Source organism: Propithecus coquereli, unplaced genomic scaffold, assembly GCF_000956105.1.
Source record: "Propithecus coquereli isolate 6110/MARCELLA unplaced genomic scaffold, Pcoq_1.0 Scaffold39, whole genome shotgun sequence".
Classification (NCBI taxonomy): Eukaryota; Metazoa; Chordata; class Mammalia; order Primates; family Indriidae; genus Propithecus; species Propithecus coquereli.
In genome coordinates, this window is record NW_012149618.1 from 1,038,044 (window position 1) to 1,058,476 (window position 20,433).

At 48.1% G+C, this 20,433-nt stretch overlaps 1 protein-coding gene across 1 annotated transcript in view; it reads left to right on the top strand.

Annotated features, from left to right (window-relative positions):
- Window positions 1–20,433, top strand: part of EFR3B (EFR3 homolog B (S. cerevisiae)) — a 44,609-nt gene that overhangs the window by 1,449 nt on the left and 22,727 nt on the right. The window contains exons 2-3 of the mRNA XM_012652430.1: window positions 7,240–7,390; window positions 19,558–19,679. Of these exons, the coding sequence (XP_012507884.1) occupies window positions 7,240–7,390; window positions 19,558–19,679 (273 nt within the window). The remainder of the gene's footprint in view (window positions 1–7,239; window positions 7,391–19,557; window positions 19,680–20,433) is intronic.

Sequence of the window (20,433 nt, forward strand, 5' to 3'; positions counted from 1 at the left end):
AAGAGATGATAAAATGGGAGGCATTTTCATACTTTTCTAGAAAGAGTGCAAATGTGTTAAAACTTTCTAGAAAGTAATTTTGAAATATGTGTCAAGACCTTCAAAAACACCTATGCCCTGTGACTCAGTAATTCCATTTCTTTTTGTCTATCCCAAGGAATCATTCTTAAATAAAATCTACCTTTGCACACCGAGATGTTCATTACGGTGTTTTTTATAATCATGAAAAAAATGGAAAAAAACTTGCATGTCCAGCTAGCGGAGAATAGTTCAGTAAATCACAATGTATATCGTGATAAAATGCTATCTAGTCAATAAAAATGGTATTTATAAAGATGCTTTCCATATAAGATGGAAAATGCCTTAAGTAAATGAAAAATAAAATGCATAATTATGTACACAGTATTTACAGTCAAGTTAAAAAATAAACAATAAAAAATCTCAATGACTAGAAAATATAGTATCTACAAACATACCAATATATTCAGAGTATTCATTTTATGAGCAGTGTGACTGAGGTTTTTTCGTTTTGTTTTCTTCTACTTTTTTTGTGTGTTGCCTAAATATTCTCTCTCGAGCACATGTTACTTCTGCAGTAAAAAAAGAACAAGTGAGCCGCAGGGCACGTTGCGTTTGTGCCCTACCATCACGCCACGACTGGGAGAGACTGAACGTCAGGAGACCGCTAAGATGGCCCTGGTGGCATTGCTAATGGGGCTGAGGGCTGGGTAGATTCAGGGCAGCTGTTCCTAAGTCCAGCTGGTTCTATTCCCCACAGAGTCTTTTAGATCCTTCCTGTTTTCCTCTGCTCCTGCCTTCCTCCCATTCACACTCTTAATTCTTTTAGTCCTGATTATGGCAGTAGCCTTGGAAATTGTCTTCCTGATCCCATCTCGCCTGTGCTGGTCCTTCCAGGTTAATACTGCTAGACATGCTCTTCACACACAGACCCCCACTATTCCTTCCTGGCTCCTTTAGAATAAAATCCAAGCTCCTCAGCTTGACTTTTAGGGTCTTCCACAAGCTGCCCCTAACCCAGCACACCACTCCTGCCACGTCTACAGTGGACCCGCTCCAGATGGACTGGCCGACCCAGCCTACCCACCCTTGGCTCTTTGGGCTTCCTGCCTCTGGGCCTTTGTGGCAGTCTCTCACCTTGACCTCCCTTGATGGACCCATCCCCCACTGCCCGTCAGCCCCTCTGCCCTCCAAGACCCTTTCCTCCTGGTGGGGAAGGCAGAGTGAGCCTTGAACTAGAGTGAGTAGGTTTGCATGGTGTGGACGGGGTGGAGAGGTCTAGAATGCACAGGTCCCACCAATTAATCTCAAATCAAGCTGCCCCTGGTATAAAAGCAGAACCCAAACCAATATGTTCCTGTGATCATTTTATATAATAAAATTGGGTTACACGCTCAGTAAGAAAAGCATGAATATACTGCACATGCAGATTATATAAAAGGCCTTGACATATTGTAAAGTATATGCAAGCAAGTAAAAATGATTTTATCCTAGGTTGAACCTAAAACTAATCTGCTAGCTCTAACGTTAAACATTTAATACTAATTTTGCCTGCCCTCCCTGCGGTGATCGTTCTCTCCTGTAGCCAGCAGAGCCACTTAGAATCATTCTGCTGCCCTTAGAATTGCAATTCAAAATTAGTATCATTCTGTTAAAAATAGCCATTGCAGCATCTAAGTATTTAAAACCTAAAGGCCTCACTGAAGATTTTATTCATAAACATTTGGAGAGGAAAAATCTGTTAGATTTGATCTCTTGTTCTCTCTCCTTGCCCTCCCTGCCTTTCCCTACCCAGCACCACATACATCATCATTATCTCCTCGTCATGGATGGCAGCTTTGGCAGAGGAAAATATTCGCACACAGACAGTGGGAGGGACTCTGTCTCCCTGCTGTGACACAGGGGTCTGCATTTGTGTTTTGACCATATGGACGTGAACTTTGGATGTTGGACCCGGTGAAAGAACCACCCTCCTCCACCCCACTGCCTCCCTGCATCGTCACCTCATTCCTGTTGTGTGTTGGACTCTGGTTCTCAGGTGTTTAGTGTGGGGTGGGGAGTGGCCACATATGGGCAGAGAGGATAAGATGTGAATTTCAAGGTGTTGTTCCTTGGCATGGAATCTGATGGGCAGTGTATGCAGAGCAGCAACAAGCGAGCAGTCCTTATATTTTTCTCCTTCCTCTTTGTACCTTTCCTTTCCAGTTAAGCCCAAGTGCTAGCACACCCCTAGAAACTGGAGACAGTGAGACTAGGGTCAGTTGACAATGACTACTGAGTTTTGACAGCTGCAGAATGCTGTATTAGGCGCTGTCAGGGTCCCCAGTGCCTGGAGCTCTCACCCAGCCCAGGGCCAAGCCCTGGAGGACTGAGATGCCCATGACAAAGAGAATTGGGCTACTCCAACCTGAGGACCCTGGCCCCAGAGCTGCCACAGTGGGGCTCCTAAGAGATACACATTCCCCAGAAGGACCCTGAACCTGATTGTAGGACAGGCTGACCTTCAGGTAGAGATATTGCAGACCCCTACTAGATGAGGAGGGTCATCCTTCCCTTCCTCAGCTGAGGTCAGCCCCCTCTTCCTACTCCTGGGCTCCTGGACAGGTTCTGTCTAGGAGGGTGCTGACCAAATACATCCAAACTACCCAGAATAGGAGGTTCTTTGTCAAGGCCGCTGCTCTTTGAGTGACTCCTGCACAATGACTAGCTCTACTAAAGCTACCTCCCTCTCCCTACTGATCCTGATCTCTGACCCTGGATCTGCCTGTCCCTTCCAACTAAGTCTGGTTCCCATACGTCCCATTCCGCTCCTCCTTTCGTGGAAGCTCAGCGTGTCCCCTGGTTTCCAGCGCGACTCCTGACTGAGCACAAGGTGTGCAAGCGGATCCAGCCGCCTATCCTGGGACTCAATACAAGGTACTTCTTGCCTCCCTCCTGAGCACCAGGACTGCTGTGTCTTTTCCTCAGTTGTAAGTCCCCTCTGCCTTGGTCCCTGACCAAGTTCCTCTTGCTGTAGCTGCCAAGTGTCCTCTCCTGGCCTCCATTGCTGCCCGTGAACCCTAGTCCCTCGCAGATCCCTTGGGTTCTCCCCTCCTCACCTGCTGGGAAGCCCCACTGTCACCTCTGGGACCCTTGTTGTCAGCTGCTGCTATGGTCTGTAACCGCTCTTGCCCTCACCAGTGGGCCCTGCTCCTTCCTACCCAATCCTGCTCCAAGTACCCAGTTAGGCCAGTTCAGATTCCCAGACCCTTCCAGGACACCAGCCCCAGGTCAGATCTCTGCTGATAGGAACCTTCTAACCCTGACCCTGTTGAGTGGACATCACCCTGGGAATCCCTTGCTCTATTCCTTTTGAGAGCATAGGCCTAACAGGATGTACTCGACAGGATAGCACAAAGACAGCATTGAACTAGGGGCTCCCGAGGTCCCATTGACTTCTAATTTTCTAAGATTTTTTGGAAAGTTCAAGTTCATAATTACAAACACTGCATCTTTAGTATTGGGATCAGCGGTCGGGAACAAAGGATAATAGTGTATTCACAGAACTAGGCCTTACACATCTTTACTTTTCACTTTCACTTCTACCATAATGTTCACCTTTCACCAAAATGGAAACTTTCCACTTTCCACTCCTGATAAGTAGCCAATTTTTTTTCCCCTTAGCAAAGGATGGTTTTTCCATATCAGGAATTTCTGGAATTTTTTTGCAGGAAAAGGAAAAGCGGTAATCTCAGCTGTGGGGTTTGGGAGGCCTTCTAGTTTCTTCTCTTGCCTAGCCCCACCCCACTCCTTCCGTTATGTGGCTTAAACTCTGTAATAATGGTGAAATGTCACAGACCCCTCCATGCAGAAGGATACCAGGGTGATTCATAAGAGAAGAGAATCCCACGCGGCCTGCTCGCATTTCCTACCCACCATGTCTGGCTGCCTGAACATGTCCGGGTCTCTCTGCAGGGCAAGTTTGTCCCCTTTGGAAGGGCTCCAGCCCAGTCTGCTTCCCCAACCCTACAGGATTCAGTCTCTGCCTCATGGCCCGCACAGTGGACTTGAAACATGCCAGGACTGGGTCTGCGAGGCACGGCAGGACTCCTGGACTGCGATTGTGCCAATTGTGCAGACTCTGAAGGGCAAGGCTGCAGAGCCAGGAGCAGCTGCCCCCACCCCAGAGGGAGGAGCGGTGGGAGGGGCTCCCGCTCACCACAGGCGCTCCGAGACCCAAGGCTGCCTTTGTATTTGGAAGCTGCTCTGTAGATAGAGCATGACATGATCCATTTGCGACTGTGTCCAGAGACAACTATTTAATAATATTTAATCATATTTTTATTTAACTTAATACTATTAAATAATAATTTAATAATGGTTGATGCAACTTATCTAGGAGGAAAAATGCAGAGTAGAGAGGCCATTTTTTTATTATGATTGCTTGGTATAGAAGTTAGCTCAAGGGTACCTAAGAAAAGATATCTGATGTCTTTAGGGAAAAAAAAGAACATTTAGAAGAAGGCGCGACTTCTGTTACTTTGTGTGTGTTTGGATTTGCAAAGCTGGGTCGCGTCTGAAGCAGTTTGGCTCGTGACCGAGGCAGTTCGACCACGCAGCATCTGAAACTGGGCTGGTGTCTCAAGAAGTATCGTGGAGCCTCATGTTGTGGCCTTGCGATGGCTCCAGAGATTGTCCTATAGTTGCTCTTCCTGAGCTTTCTGTTTACCCAACTTTATTTAAAAAAAAAAAAAGAGACAAAGACTAGCTAATCAAGAATTGTTAATATCTTTCCAACATTCAGTGATGGGTGTGATTTAGATCAAGACATAAAGAAGAACAGGCTTTTAGCTGATCCTTTGTTACATTTACAGCATATGAACCTGGCCTTGGAGCTTCAGGCAACTTTAACGTTTTAAAAGCCTGTGGTGACAGCTTTACTACGGTCTTGTAAGAGAGGCCTTTTGCTACATGCTTTTGACTTAGCCCTAACCTGATTATTTGGCACCCCAGCTAGGTTTTGGAGTTCTCTCTGCTTACTTTGTCCCCCGTGTCATTTCTTCGTGTCGGGAAGTACTTTTCTGTTCCACATAGTTTGACTTTACAAGTGGAAGGATCACCATCCTGTAACGCACGTAAGTCCCGGAAGTCTTGCAATAATCTCACCTCTAGCACCATAGGAAACGTTTCCAACTCCTCCTTCTCTTTCCTGTGAGATCAGTCACTTGATTTGCTTTGAATTTCTCGGGATTCACCTTTATTTGTACCACAAGTTTCTAAAGCTCCCCTGAATACCAGGTGCCTGTGCTGTTACAGAGACTCAAAAGTCAGTGGCTCCAGCAACATGGAAGTGAAGTGTTTTCTCTCTCTCTCTCTCTCTCTCTGTCTCTCGCATCAGTCTGCCGGGCTGGTGGGCTCTGCGCCATGAGGTCATTCAGGAAATTCAGCAGGCGGCTTTTCTCTGTGGGTCTCCGGTTGTTGCCACTTCCCAGCTGGCAGGAAGAGGGAAAGAGAGGACAGGGAGGGCAGTTCTGTCTTACAAGCAGGAGATGCTGACGTTCACGCCACTTCCCCTCCTTTTCATGGCATTGTTTTGTAACAGTCATGCGGCCTCACCTGGCAGCAAGAGAGACTGGGAAATGTAATCTCTCCTGAGCAGCCTCAGGCACAGGTAAAATTCTAAATTACTAGGGAAAGGCAGGGAGCAGATTGTAGGGGAGACATCTAGTATTCTACCCCAGAAAGCTGCCTCCTTAAAGAAAACTGTAAAGATTTTAACCAAAATAATTTCTGACACATTTGCTGCAGCTTCCTCATTAGAAGTAAAAAAACAAAAACAAAAAAACCTACCTCTTTTCTATGACTGTCTACCTTGTTTTCTTTAGAGTGCAGATGCTTCATGATGTAGACCTTACTGGTTATGTTACTATCACGGAGCAAGTGTTGAGTTTGAGCTTAGAGGTACATTTCTAATTCCCATTAGGAATTTGATTCTTGGCATTTTTCTTGGGACTTAAGGGAAGCACTGAGGAAGACAACAACCAGGATAATTAGCGATTGTCCTGTGAAGACTAGTTTGGGAGGGATTGGGTACATTTTGCATGGAGAAGACAAGAGCAAGAATCATGCATGAGATTGCTACTTTCAAGTGTTTGAAGGGCTGGCAGATAGAAGACGATGTGGCCTTCTTTTTGCTGCTCCTAAAAGTAGATTTGTGAATACAGGATAGAAGTTATTATGCTTTAGATTGAAATGTAAAAAGTTTTTAGTTAGTTGTCAAAAATCTAATGAACTGACTTAACTAGTAAACTGTTCACTGTTGGATGTTGTGTATTTCTAGTTACTGAAGGTATTCACTCAGGTTTTAGACTCGAAAGGAATTGTTTAAGTAGTTTAGGGACTTAGCGTTCACGTGGAGCACCTTCTTCATAAGGAGAGAATCAAGTTTATTCTGTGTCTGTCTTGTCTGTCTTGTTCCCTAGGTAGGGTATGTCATCCAAGCATGGCAATACCGTCAGCCATATTGTTTGCATAGTACTTCATCACAGAACTTCTGAGGTTTTCAAATACAGAATTTGCAAATTTTCTATTCCTTAATCTTTGCAGATAGCTGGTCCTCAGGCCCGTCTCAGATTCCTCATAAAGTTCTTGACTTCCTCCCACTGGAACTATTTCTCTCCGTCTTTGGAAACCTCATGGGACATCATGCATGAATTTCTTGTAGCTTTTATTTTCCCTTTAAAGGAAATACCTGTGTATTTATCTTGTCCACCAAGCTCTTGGCTCCTTAAGTTGAAGGACAGCCTTCTTCATCCTTGTACCCCCTGCACTGACTAGGACAGAGCCTTCCCCAGCAGGTGCCCAACAAACGCATCTTGACTTGGGCGTCGAGTAATTCTCTGATCTCACGGGGTCTAGATTCAGAATTTGCTTTTCTGGGCATCAATCCTTCCTGCTTGTATTTACTCATGAAATGGTATAACTCATCTGTCCTCCTGTTCTTCATCTGTAAAACGAGGGGCTGGATGAGTTGGCCTCTAGGCTCCCGTCCAGCTCTGATTCATTCTGCTTCTGTGTTCTGGGCACTCGTTGGAATGCCTGCCCCGACATTGGCAGCCGATGGAGGAGCCTATTCCCTGGCTGCTGCCCAGGAGGGCACCACGCCACCCAGCTTGCCCCCGTCAGGCCGTGGGGGTGGAAGGGGCACGAGGCCCAGTGAAGGCTGTGCTGCTGCTTCCCTAGGTATGTGTGCATCGCCATGGAGGCCCTGGACCAGCTGCTCATGGCCTGCCACTGCCAGAGCATCAACCTCTTCGTGGAGAGTTTCCTCAAGATGGTGGCCAAGCTGCTGGAGTCAGAGAAGCCCAACCTACAGATCCTCGGCACCAACTCGGTAAGGAATGGCCCAGGCACTCTGGGTCTCCCCACCAGGATCCTGGGGGTTGGGGCATGGGAGACCTCCGGGTCAATGTTTGCTCTGTTCCGTTCCAGTGTGGTTTCTGACGGCAAATACAACACACTGCAGGTTTTAGTGTCCCCCTTTAGGTGAACAAAGGAGCGTTTCATTTTTTAATTTAAATAAGTAACATATAAGTTATATATTATGATTTATATGAATATATAATAAAATAAAATTTGCCATTTTAGAGCACATGATTTAAAAACCTAGTGGTTTTAGTATATTCACAAGGTCGTGCAGCGAGCAACACTGTCTAATGTTTAGATAGATCATCTTTAGACTGACGATCTTCAGACTTGTCTGATGATCTTCAAACTTTTTTTACCAATCAATTTTTCCCTGAAATAAAGTGAGGATTCAATAGATAAAAAAAAAAATTAGATTAAAACAGAGGCATTCCTTTGAGAGCAGGGGTGCCCAGGGCCTTCACAGCTCAGCACTCCGTGGGGCATACTTTGAAAGCTGGTCCGGGTTATGCCTCTTTCAAAGGTAGAGTAAACTGATGTCCACAGGACAAAGGTACCAGATCAGTGGAGAGACCGCGGGGAAGCAGGAAACAGGGTTTCTGGCGTAGCGCTGCCTCTCCCTCGCTGTGCAGCCCTGAGCAGGTTACCTTTTACGGGCCTCCACCTTTTCATCCATACCATGAGCAGATTGAACCTGGTCTCTGTAAGGCCTCCAAGCTTTCTAATGCTGGTCCAGCACAAATGCCTGCAATCGTGAGAGGTTATGATTTTGTGCAGAAGAGCTATCAGATACGTCAAAAACTTCCAACTCCATGCGTGTATCTGTGCATACTCGAATGTCCTGTTTGCTTTCTTCAATTCCTTGCCTTCTCTCCCATTCCCTCCCCTTCAAGACATACTTTAAGCTCCAGGTCTTCAAGCAGCTTAGATGCAACTATTAATATTTTACAGGTCTTAGGTGAAGGCTTTATCTATCTGCAGATATCACAAAGGAAGAGTTTAAGGTTTGCCCCTTGGCATCCACAACATGAATTTTTATGGCACAGATCACAGCTCCTTTCCTGTTCTACATAAGTTGGTTTAATCAGAAGAGCATCTTCCAACTTCCCTTCCAGGGACCAAGAGGAACAACCTATTCCCTTCTCCTTCCTCTCCCTGGGAGCCAGCTGCCTTTGACAAATTACACACTGGGGAGCTGGGGGGGAAGCCCGCTGTCATGTTGCCCTGGCAACAGCTTCAGATACTGTTTTAGTTGTCCTGTTTAAGATAACCACAGTCTAGAAGAGAACATCTGAATGGAAAATAAACCAGTCATCGTGCGTCTGTGGGGGCCACAGAAGCAGGTGGCTGCCGGCTTTAGCTTTCCGCGCAGCAAATCCTAGCCCGGGGTAGGTGTTTTGTTAGCTACAGCCTTGCACATTCAGTGTCCTGCAAATGCCCCGTCAGGGTGACTCATTGCATCAGCCAGAGAGCAAGTTGGCTGACGACGGCTGTGCCACAGACAGCGAAGACTAGATAAGGACAGGCCGCCATAAGTGAGTTAAGTCAAACCTTTGCGGTAGATTCAGAGGCCAGCCCGGGAGGCAGCCTTTCCTGTGTGCTAGCATTGCCCTCATCCAGACGCTCTTCCCAGCTCCCTAAGCCCCAGACCTTCCCAAGCCTTCCCAACAAGCGTGTTCTTTTGCTCTTGGTCGTTTCAGACCTGCCAGTGTGCTAGAGCTTGATGTCATCTTAGAGTCTAGCCTGGGAGTTCTGAGCTGGTCTTCACAGGGATTCGGGGCTTTGTAGGGGCAAAGGGGGCCTGGGGAGGAGGAACAGAAGGCTCTGGACCTTTCACTCCTGCCTCGTCCTGCAGCCAGCTCCTTGGTACTATCTGTGTGGAAGTTGGCAGCATTTTATTTGGATAAAAGGTTTTGCTGCCAGGAAATCAAAAGAAAGAGAGGGAAGGAGGGAAAGAGACAAAGAAAGAGAAAACCACTGAGCTCGTCTAACCCTCATGTTGCTGGAGTTCTCTGCCTGGAGATAGAGGCCCTGGGAAGTCAGGGAACGTGTCTGTGCTCGCACAGCCCGAGCTCTGGCTTCACACGGTGATTCACGCAGGCCCTGTGCATCTGTCCGCCCTGGAATCTGACGGTTGGCAAGGTCGGAGGCCCCTCACCAGGCCCCACCCACTGTGGGATCCTCTCCCTGGGTCCCAGACACGTCACCCGGCCTCTGTGCAGACACCTCCCTGCAGGCAGGCTCGGTCTGCCACACGGTGGCCGCAGCCTCATGGGTGAGAGGGTGAGAAAAAGCCTCACCCTGAGCCAACTCTGCCTCCCTGGAGCTTTCTCCTCAGACCCGGTTTTGCTGTCTGAATCAGCTCAGAACAAATCCCTCCTCTGCAGAGTGTCTCTTCAAAATCCCTACCCGCTTCAAGGTCCCCACAGCTGAAACAATCATACAGTGTCCTGGAGAGCTTTGGAAACTCACAGCCTCCCAGGTCTCAACCAGACCCACTGATCAGCACCTCAGGACTGGGGACCTGGGAGTCTATGTTTTATTTTCCTATGTGATACTGTCAGCCAGGTTTGGGAACCACTGACCCACTCCAGTGTTTCTTCTGTTTTTTGTTTTTTTAAAGACAGGGTCTCACTCTGTCGCCTAGGCTGGAGTGAGGTGGCACAATCATAGCTCACTGCACTCTTGAACTCCTGGGCTGAAATGATCCTCCCACCTCAGCCCCATGAAGCTAGGACTACAGGCATGTACCACCACACCCAGCTAATTTTTTAATTTTTTTTTTTTTTTTTAGAGATAGGGTCTTGCTACATTGGCCAGGCTGGTCTTAAACTCCTGGCCTCAAGCGATCCTCACGCCTCAGCTCCCAAAGCAGTGGGACTACAAGCATCAGCCCCATACCCAGCACCCGCTCCAGTCTTAAACCTGCGCAGGACTCTTTCCTTCTTTCCTTCCTTCCTTTGTCCCTGGTGGATATTCATCCAGCTTGTGCTTGATTACCCTAAGGATGAAGTTGTGCTGAGACTTGTCACAAAATCCAAATTTGTTAACACCACTCCTGTACATTACATGCAGTAAAGTATAATTTTAAAAATTTAAGTGATGTTTTCAAGCCCATAATGAGAATACCTAAGAGCTGGATGATGATGAAGGGCTGGAAAATCCAGGAGAAGGTGGAAGGCAGGGCCAGCTAAGCTCACTTATTGCTCAGGATTCCTTTCTGCACACCTGCCTCACTGCATGGGGGGTCCAGGTATGTGTCTTGGGGACAGCGTAAATGACCATGTGTCCTGACATTTTAAGGGCATACACTAATGATAAACTGAAAATTTTCAATTTGATAATTCCAAGATCCTTCACATAAATGATGTAACATATTAGTCTAGTGTATACAAATAGTAAAGTATGAAGATTTGTGGATTTCAAGTTTGTACTTCCACCCTACCTCACACCATATACAAAAATTAACTCAAAATAGATCAAAGGCCTACATCTAGCTAAAACTGTAAAACTCTTAGAAGAAACTATAGGGTTAAATCGTTACGATCTTGGACTTGGCAGTGGATTCTTATATGACATCAAAGAAAAAGCAACTAAATAAAAAACATAGATAAATTGAAAACTCTGTGCATCAAAGGACGTGATCATGAAAGTAAAAAGATGGGAGAAAATATTTATAAATCCTATATCTGATAAGGGTCCAGTAACCAGAATATATAAAAAGTTCTTACAACTCAACAACAAAAAGACGACCCAGCTAAAATATGGGCAAAGGACTTGAATAGAAAGTTCTCCTAAAAAGATATACACATGGCCAAGAAGTACATGAAAAGGTAGTTAACATCACTAATCATTAAGGAAATATAAATCAAATCGCAGTGAGGTCCCACTTCACAGCCACTAGGATGGCTGTTATAATAAAAACACATACTCTCACATACGGAAGATGACAAGTGTCAGCAAGGATGTGCAGAAACCAGGACTCACGTACGTTGCTGGTGGAAATGTAAAATGGTGCAGCTCCTATGGAAAATGGTTTGGGGTTCCTCAGACAATTAGATATATGACCTAGCAATTCCTCCTAGTTGTATACCCAAAATAATTGAAAACAGGGACTCAACAAATACTAACACACACATGTTCGTAGCACTATTCCCAATAGGCAAAAGGTGGAAACGGCGCAAGGGATCACATATTCTGTGATTCTGTTTGTGTGGAATATTCAGAATAGGCAAATCTATCGAGAGAGAAGGTAGATTAGTATTTGCCAGGGGCCAGGGAAGAGGGGAATGGAGAGTGACTCTTTATGGGTATAGGGTTTCCTTTTGGGGTGATGAAAATGTTTTGGTTGCAAAACCTTGTGAATGTATTAAATGTCACTGAATTGGGTTCTTCAAAATGGTTAATTTTATGCTATGTGAATTTTACCTCAAATTGACCCAAAGTCAATGGCACCCAGGCACTTGTGTGTTTACTGTGCCACAACCTTAAATCAAGCACACGCTGAGGCTGGTGCAAAGGTGAGTCACTTAGCTGGTCTAAGGAAGGGCAGCTTCCCTACAGCATGTTAGAGGGAGAAGGGACCCTGGAGATGTCCCTTCTTACAAGAAGGGACTGTGCAGCCCAGTCAGTCCTTCCCTGTCTTACTCCTCCGCCTCCCATCCCCAACCCATCCCCACCCCATCCCCGCCTCCCGGCCCGGGGCTCTTCCTTTCTCTCCGTGGTTCAGCCCTCACCCAGGCTTCCTTCCTTTGCCAGCCTCCCGGACCCAGCGGGACCACACTGTCCACCTACCCTGCCCTCCCTGGTCCCGTGCGGCCACCTGCCTTCCCTACCCGAACGTCCCACCTCAGAAAACGACACCACCTGTGGGTTGGGGCCTCCGCAAATACGTGCCTTACAATTTTACTGGGCCTTTCAGGCCAGCTCCTTGGTCCATTCTTTGGCCACCTCCCTCTTGCGTCCTCAAGGTGGTTGTTACAAACCTTCCATTTTCTCGAGTCCCTTCCCAAATCTGCTTCTTCAGCCTCGGACATGGCTTGGCCCTCTTCTCCCACTGAGGACATGGGGGCTGCCCAGGGGCTCCCTCCACTTCCTGTGTCTCTCCTGCTCCTCTCCACAGGGGGCCCGGCCCCCAGGAACCCCCACATCCATTTTCCCCTCCCCCCATCTCCACCCTGTCCTTGCTCTGGTTCCTTCCCTTAATCTATGTTCAGGTCTCCTTCAGTGTAGAAATAAATAAAACAAATAAACAAGAAAAAAACCAAAATTCCATTCTCCCGCATAACCACAAAGTACCTTTAGTTCACCCGACAAAATCAACAGCCATTCCCTGAGATTATTTTAATTTGTAGCCCAAATTCAATTGTCTTTATTGCTACCCTCTTTCAAATCAGCACCCAATAAAGATTGTGCATCTACTCTGCTTTCTACGTCCTCACCTCTTAGCTGGCTTCCCCGCCTCTCTCTGCCCCTCCTTCTTTGGTGCCATTGACTTGTCGAAGAGAGCAAGGCAGTTGCTGTGTAGGACGCCCCACATTCTGGATGTGTCTCATTGTGTCCTGTGGTGTCATTTATCTTACTCTCGTGTCTCTTGTATTTCCTGCAAACTGGAATTAGATCTGAAGGTTTGATTGGATGCAGGTAACTACTTTTGGCCACAATAGTTCATGGGGGTGCTGGGACCTGCAGCGAGTGCACCGGCAGGCACGATGTCTGGTGTCCCACTTTTATGGGTGCTAAGCATGGTCCTGGGTTAGGGGGGCGCCAGCCAGCCCTCTCCCATGCTTTTGTCTTTGCAGTTAGAACTCTGTGGAAACCATGCGAGTAACCCACTCCCCGTCCCCCTTTTCTTTATCTTGCGGTGGCATTTCTCCCTGTGACTGCACCCTTCGTACCCCCTCAACGTCCATGGGCCTGTTGTCCCAACTCTTCCCACCCGGCTCGCCCTGCTTAGTTTTTGTCGTCAGCTGAATAATGCCTCCCAATCCCCAGGAAGTCTGTGTCCCAACCCTGGACCCTGTGATGCTACCTATGTGACAAAAGGTGACTTTGCTGATGTGATCAAGCTAAAAATCTCGAGCTGGGGGAGGTTATCCTGGATAATGCAGGTGGCCCTGATGCAATCCCAGGGTCACTAAATGAGGGACACTGGGGATCAGAGGCAGAAGGTGACCCGATAATAGAAGCGAGGGACAGAGAGAAAGATTAAAGGATGCTCTGCTGCTGGCCCTGGAGGTGGAGGAAGGGGGCATGAGCCCAAGGATGTCGGTGGCTCCTGGAAGTTGGAAAAGACGAGGAAGCAGATGCTCCCCTGGAGCCTCCAGAAGGAATGCGGCCCTGCGGACCCATTTTAGACTTCCGAGCTCCAGAACTGTGAGATAATAAATTTGTGTTGTTTTAAACCACTAAATTGTGGTGATTTGTTACAGCAGCCACAGGAAACTAAGTCAGTTTCTTTTAATGATTCTCTTCCTCATGCCCCTGAAGTGTCTGTGGTCTCCACGGCTCTGCTCTACCCTCTCCCACGCCGTATGCTCCCCCTGGACCATTTCATCAACTCTGTGGTTTTAACTGTCACCTGTGGACTAGAAATGCGCCCGTCTCCATCACCAGTGCAGAAGTCAGCACTGCCGGAGACCAGCGGGCCGGAGGCGGGTTCCGTGAAGTCCGGCGAGGGCAGAACAGCAAGGCCGGTGAACGGCTCAGGCGTGGCGCTCTGCACCGGCTAAGGGCAGGATCGCAGAGCAGAGGCAGCTGGCACTTCCTGAGTGCAGGCCTTGGGGGCCAGAAGGATGGCTTCTCAAGGACAGCAAGGACTAGATTTTCCCAGGAATCCTTAAAAACATAGCTAGTTTTGCAAAGGGTTTCGAAAGAGGGATGGCGTAACATGTGTGGATGGGAGCGTAGGTCGCAGATCTAGAGAATTACTGTGCCTTGGCTGGCGTTCAGGAGGTTTGCAGGACATGATCAGGTGACTGTGGGACTGTGCCTCTGGCTCTAGTGACAACTGCTCGGGGGAGTGGCTGTAAACAAGAGGAGCCGGAGAAAGGGGCAGGCAGTGTTATAGTCAAAGCCAAGTGGTTTGGAGGGTTTGCTTTCCATCCAGGATGTGGTGGTCACATTTCTCCGTGTGCAGGTAAATGCAGCAAAAAGGCCCACGGTCCTTGAGTTGGGGTCCTCTCTGTGCCCGATATTTTTAACTGTCGTTCTGTTGTTGACAGCAGGAGGTAGTTTGGCTCTGAGTGCCTGTCTGCAGAAGAGGGAAAGCCTGTCTTCTGCTGCAGAGGCTTGGCTGGTGTAAAGGCCAGCCAGCTCCGCGTCCCTCCTCCAGACCAGGGCAGAGCTCTTTGGCAGTGTCAGTCTTTGGAGCTTGTTTTCTCTTTATTGACCCTTAGTAACCCTCAGTTTTCACACAACTGTGGCTCTTGCCTGCTTCTGTGGGAGGGTGGGTGATCTGCTCCAGCAAACTTAGCACCCTTTGTTGTGCATAAAGAGCTGACACTTTGATCTTGAAAGGGTGGCCCTAGCAGTGCCTCTGGCCTTTGAAATGTCATATGTTCAGAATCTTCGATTTGTTGCTATGGAGACCTTCCTCATCGTGGCTGTATCTTAAAAAATAAAACAAAAATCCCAACTTTATTTTTTCATGATCTTGTGCATTAGGCAACTAGCATTTTGATAAAAGCCACTTATGATGTGTGAATTATTAGCAATGGTAGGGGTGAGGCAGACAGGAAGTTCCTGCTGTGTTGTGCATTTAAAAAATAGCGATCCGAGTGTGGTGGCTTGCACCTATAATCCCAGCTACTCGAAATACCGAGGCGGGAGGATTGCTAGAGCCCAAGAGTTCACTGGGTGAATGAGCCCAGTGAAAACTCATGGCGTGTTGACAGCAAGCCAAAAATGCACCGGGGAAAAGAAAGGAGGAGGTGGCTGTTAAGTGTGATAAGCAGGGCAGGTGGAGTTCTGGTCATACTAAGCCTGTAAGGCAGGTGCTTGTATTATCCCCATTTTACAGATGGGGCAGCTGAGACACAGGGAGCTTAAGTAACTTGGCCCAAGTCACCCTACTAACAAGTGAGAAGGTGGGATTCAAATATGCCGTCTAGCTCCAAACCCCTTCTCGTGATCATCACACTACACTGCCTCTCATAAGAGGGACAAAGGCCTCATTCCCAGTAAAGCCCAAGAGTCCCAATCCCATCTCAGCCAGGTTTGGGCACAGTTCCCAGGTGGACTCTCCCAGTGGGTGTGGTCTGTGACCAGGGCCCCATGGAGCACCCATCCGACCCTCTGAGTCACCATCACCAGAACCCCAAGTTTGGCCCCCTCATGCCAACCGCTGGAAGATTCGGGAGTGGCATGGGGTGGGCTCTCTAGCAGCTGCCCCCACAGGGACACCGCAGGCCACTGCTCCCTGGCAGGTCATCTAGCCGGGGTGCTGTGTCTGTGCGTTCATACTCGCAGACTCAGGGAAGGGACGCTCCTGCTATCAAGCTATCAAACCCAGCCATAAAAAAGGAATGGAATCCTGTCAGTTGCTGCAGCATAGATGGAACTCGAGGCCATTATCTTAAGTGAAATAAGCCAGGCACAAAAAGACAAGTATCACGTGTTCTCACATGTGTGTGGAAGCTAGAAAATGTAAACACATGCAGGTAGAGAGTGGAAGAAGAGATAACACACCGGGGAGGGTGAGCGGGGAGGTGGGCGGGGCGCTGAGGAGAAATGGGATAAAGGGTGGGAACACACAGCAAGACAGAGGAATAATTTCGGTGTTCGACAGCAGAGTAGGGTCACTGCACTTAACGAAAATATATTATCCTCGGGTGATGGACGACCACCTAAACACCCCGACTCGATCGCTACGCGGTACGTGCTTACAACAGAATTTCTCATGCCTCCCAGACATTTGCACCAACAACAACGAAAAAAGGATGCTCATAGATCCTAGTACCAAAAAGGGGCTTATTTTATTACATATCCCTGTTGCCACCCATAACATTATAAATGGGGCACTCACCCTCTGCATGGGAGGTCCAGGGCTGGCATTAAGTGCAGTCTCACTAGACCCCAGGACAGAGCAAGAGTCCTGGCAGAACGAGGGGATGAATGGACAGCAGCCCGAGCCTCACGGCTGCAGCCTCCCAAACAGTCCTGGGCTCCAGCGGGGAGATAGCGTCTTCCAGAGATGGAGCCACACTAGGTCATCCATCCAACTCTTGGTCCAGTCCCGAGCCACTCCAGTTCTCCCCTTCCGAGGAGGTGGCCATCTATCTACCCAGCCTTGGCTGACCTCCATGACCAAGAACAAGCTTTCCTAGGTTTTCCCAAGTGCCTGCTAAAGCTTTCTTCCCCCCAACCTGGCCTCGGAACATTTCCATAGCTACTGGGCCAGCTTACCCTGGGGCAAAGGACAAGGGGTCTGTAGATCGATCCCCTACCCCAGACTCTCCAGGAGGGAGGGACTTCAAAATGCAGATAGCTCAGCCCTACCCCCGGAGAGTCTGTTCAGTAGGCCCAGGGTGGCTCAGAAATATGCATTTTTAGCAAGCTCCCCAGGTAATTCTCATGCATGTTAAAATCTGAAGAGCAAAGAGCAGGGGACCCAGTGTCAGAATTCCCAAGTCTGAGGCCCAGCTCCTGTCACAAGCTGAGGGACCTCAAATAATTCACTTGCTCCCTTAAAGCCTCAGTTTCCTCATCTCTACAATGGGAGCAATATATGTCCTGCTAAACTTACTCATTTGCTGAAAATTATATGAGATAATGGTTGTTGTGGTAGGCTGAAAAATAATGCCCCAAAGGATGTCTACACCCTAATCCCTGGAACCTGTGAATATTCCCTTGTATGGAAACAGGGTCTATGTAGGTGTGATTAAGTTAAGGATCTTGAGATTGGGAGATTATCCTGGATTAGCCTGGTGGTCCCAAATGCAATCACAGCATTTTATGAGAGCCGGGCAGAGAGACATTTGACAGACAGGAGATGTCGTGAAGACCAAGGCAGAGATAACACAGTCACAGACAACTAACGCAGAAGCGTAAGCAGCAAGTGCCGTAGAAACATTTAATGTTGTCATTAATCAGAATACAGGTGTTAACTGGCCTGGTGTGGCCATTCCTGAGGAAAACTCCTGTGTCTATGAATAGCCTCTTCAAGAACTCATGCCTTTTGGTGCCTTTTAGATATTTTGAAGACTTCCAACAGAACAAGGCAGGGAACAAAATTTCCTACGACCATATATGACATTTGTTTTTTTGATCCGGTGGGACGGATGGGAAGGCGCGGCGCATGGAGTGTGGGCGTGTTAAGAGTAGAATGCTGGTTTTAAGTGCTGTTTACAAGGTGTTCGTATGTCCCCAGCGAGCACGGTTGTTCAGCGAGCGTGCGGTGCTGAATCCTGGAGGGGCCATAAAAAGTTTAAGCTTCTTAGAATCAGACCCTCACTAATAATATGCCTCGATCCGCTCAGTTCCTCATATTCCCAGAGCTCAGGCAGCTTTTCTGAAGCTTCTCTACTTCAGTCACGTGCCTAGGAGGTGACATGTTTGGTTTAGAGAAAAGAAAACCAGTGTTCAGCCCCTCCCTCCTAGTCCTGCGGCTGCGGGAGCTCCCTCCTTGGCCCTCCTCCCGCCCTGGGGCTGTGCTCTGGCCCACCCCGGTACACCGGGGACCCCCAGGCCCCGAATGGTGCTTCAGGTGCTTGGCTATCATCTTCCAGCTCTCGCTGCCTTCCGCCCCCACCCCTACGCCCGTCCTCCGGTGCCCGGAACTCTTTTCCTTCTCTCCACACACCCCCAGCGTCACATTTGAGGGGTGTCGCCTGCCACGGTCCATGCTGCCCATCTGGGCTCCTGGCTGGGCCCATGTTGGCACCACGAAAAGGACAAGAGTCAAACCGCATCCGAGCCCAGCCCAGAGAGCATGGAGCTGACCATAAATGACCTCTGTCACCACTGCTGCTGTGGCCCTGCTTCCTGAGCACGCCTCGGTCACGCTGCATACGTCCCCTCATTTAATCCCAGTGAGCACCTATGACACGGGTCCTGGTGTCCCCATTTTACAGAATATTCATTCCCAAATGTATGTGTGCCTTTTAGATATAGCTTGCAAAGAACGATCTCTCTATCTGCTTTGTATGTTGAGATTTTATCAGTCGGCAGAAAATAACCGTGTTTTTAATGTAAGAACAAAACACTACAATAATTAATGATACTTGTGGAAGCTGCTAATTTTCATCCAGAAAAAGTTACTAACAACTTTTAAGTAGTTAAATAGGAACATAGATTGACAATTAATACTGAATAGTATGAGAATACACTAGATACTTTCAGGAAGAATAGTATGTCTTTTTTGAACCAGCAATTGTTTGTAAAAAATACAAGGAATAAAAATGGAGACTATATTTTACTGTAAATCTAATCTTTTTAGGGTTGTTTGGGGTACTAAATTTATAACGTTAAACAAAATAACCTATAAGAATTGTATTGAATTTTTAGTAATTTAACCCCATTTAGTCTGTGATTCTTGCTTCTCTGCAGGACTCGGTTGAAATTAAGTCCTTATTTAGAATTGCAAATGTGCAGCACAGTGATGCAGAAGGAATCTAGCAGCTGAGAATGCTGATCAAGACTTACTGAACTAAAATGGCAAACTTAAAAAATTTACTCAAATTTTTAACAATAAAATGTAATTACATCCTTAAATCAAATTTCAAATTTGTTCTTGGTCCCAGAATTCATCCTAGGTGGTGCCACAACGTTTGACGCTGGCTTTCACTCAGGGTCAATATTATTCCCAGTGGCCTTTCAGCCCACATGTTTCCGCAGCTCTGGATGGAGGAGTGAGAGCAGGCCCTTACCTGAGCCCCTTCGTGTTCCCATCTCTTCCGTCCTCTGCCCCCCCCAGCAGGGAAGGCCCAAGAAGGGCCACAGTTTCCAGTCTCATGTCGTAGACAGGGAGGTAAGCAGGGTCGGGAACTCAGATTGCCGAGGGTGCCCTGGGAGGCAGACCAGAGCCCGTGCGGGATGCCTGGTTCCCGTGGCTGTACCACAGCTGGGGTCAGGGGCACTCAGAAGTGAGGAGCACAGCGGGTCGCCTCTCACGTGTTTCTCCCTCCTCCCTGACAGTTTGTGAAGTTTGCCAACATCGAGGAGGACACCCCATCCTATCATCGGAGTTATGACTTCTTTGTGTCCCGATTCAGTGAAATGTGTCACTCGAGCCACGATGACTTGGAAATCAAGACTAAGTGAGTAGGGGACAGCAAGGGTGGCCTGCTCAGCTCTCGGAAGAATCGCTGATGCGTTTCGTGGCATTTACGTCTGCTCTCATGTTGCTGGGGAGGAGGAGCACCGGGCTGGACATGGGTGGGTGGGCAGCTCTGGGCTCCCCACGTGTGGCTTCTAAAGGAAAAACCACTTGGGCCAGAGAACAGGGCTAAATGTAAGATAATGGGCTTTGAGCTTAACTTGAGAGCAAGTGACAGAACACACACATGCACACACCCCCCTCCATACACTCTTTTATTCAGAATTACATGCATTGATACTCCAGAAACACCATTATCCATCAAAATCTACACCCACCGATAAGGAGCCAAAGTCCTTGCTCTGCTTGATCCTGGCTGCCTTCCTCACTTCATTCCCTCTCCCTCCCACTCACTCATTTCCCCACCGCCACGGCCATGGCCACGGCCACCGCCACACAGGCCTCTTTGCTGTGCCTCAAGCACACCAGGGCGTTCTTGCCCCAGGGCCTTTGCACAGCCTGTGTCTGTGCCTGGAATGCTTCCTCCATGGATCCGCATAGCTCACTGCTCCACCTCTGTCAAGCCTTTGCTCAATGTCCCCTTGTCGGTGAAGTGGCCCCTGCACACGCCCACACACCCACTCCTGTCTTCCTTACCCTGCTCTGGTTGTTTGCTATGGTACTCATCCCTTTTGAACATGTTTCATCATTTACTGACTGTGTTCTTATTCGTTGCCTGTCTCTTCCCACTGCAA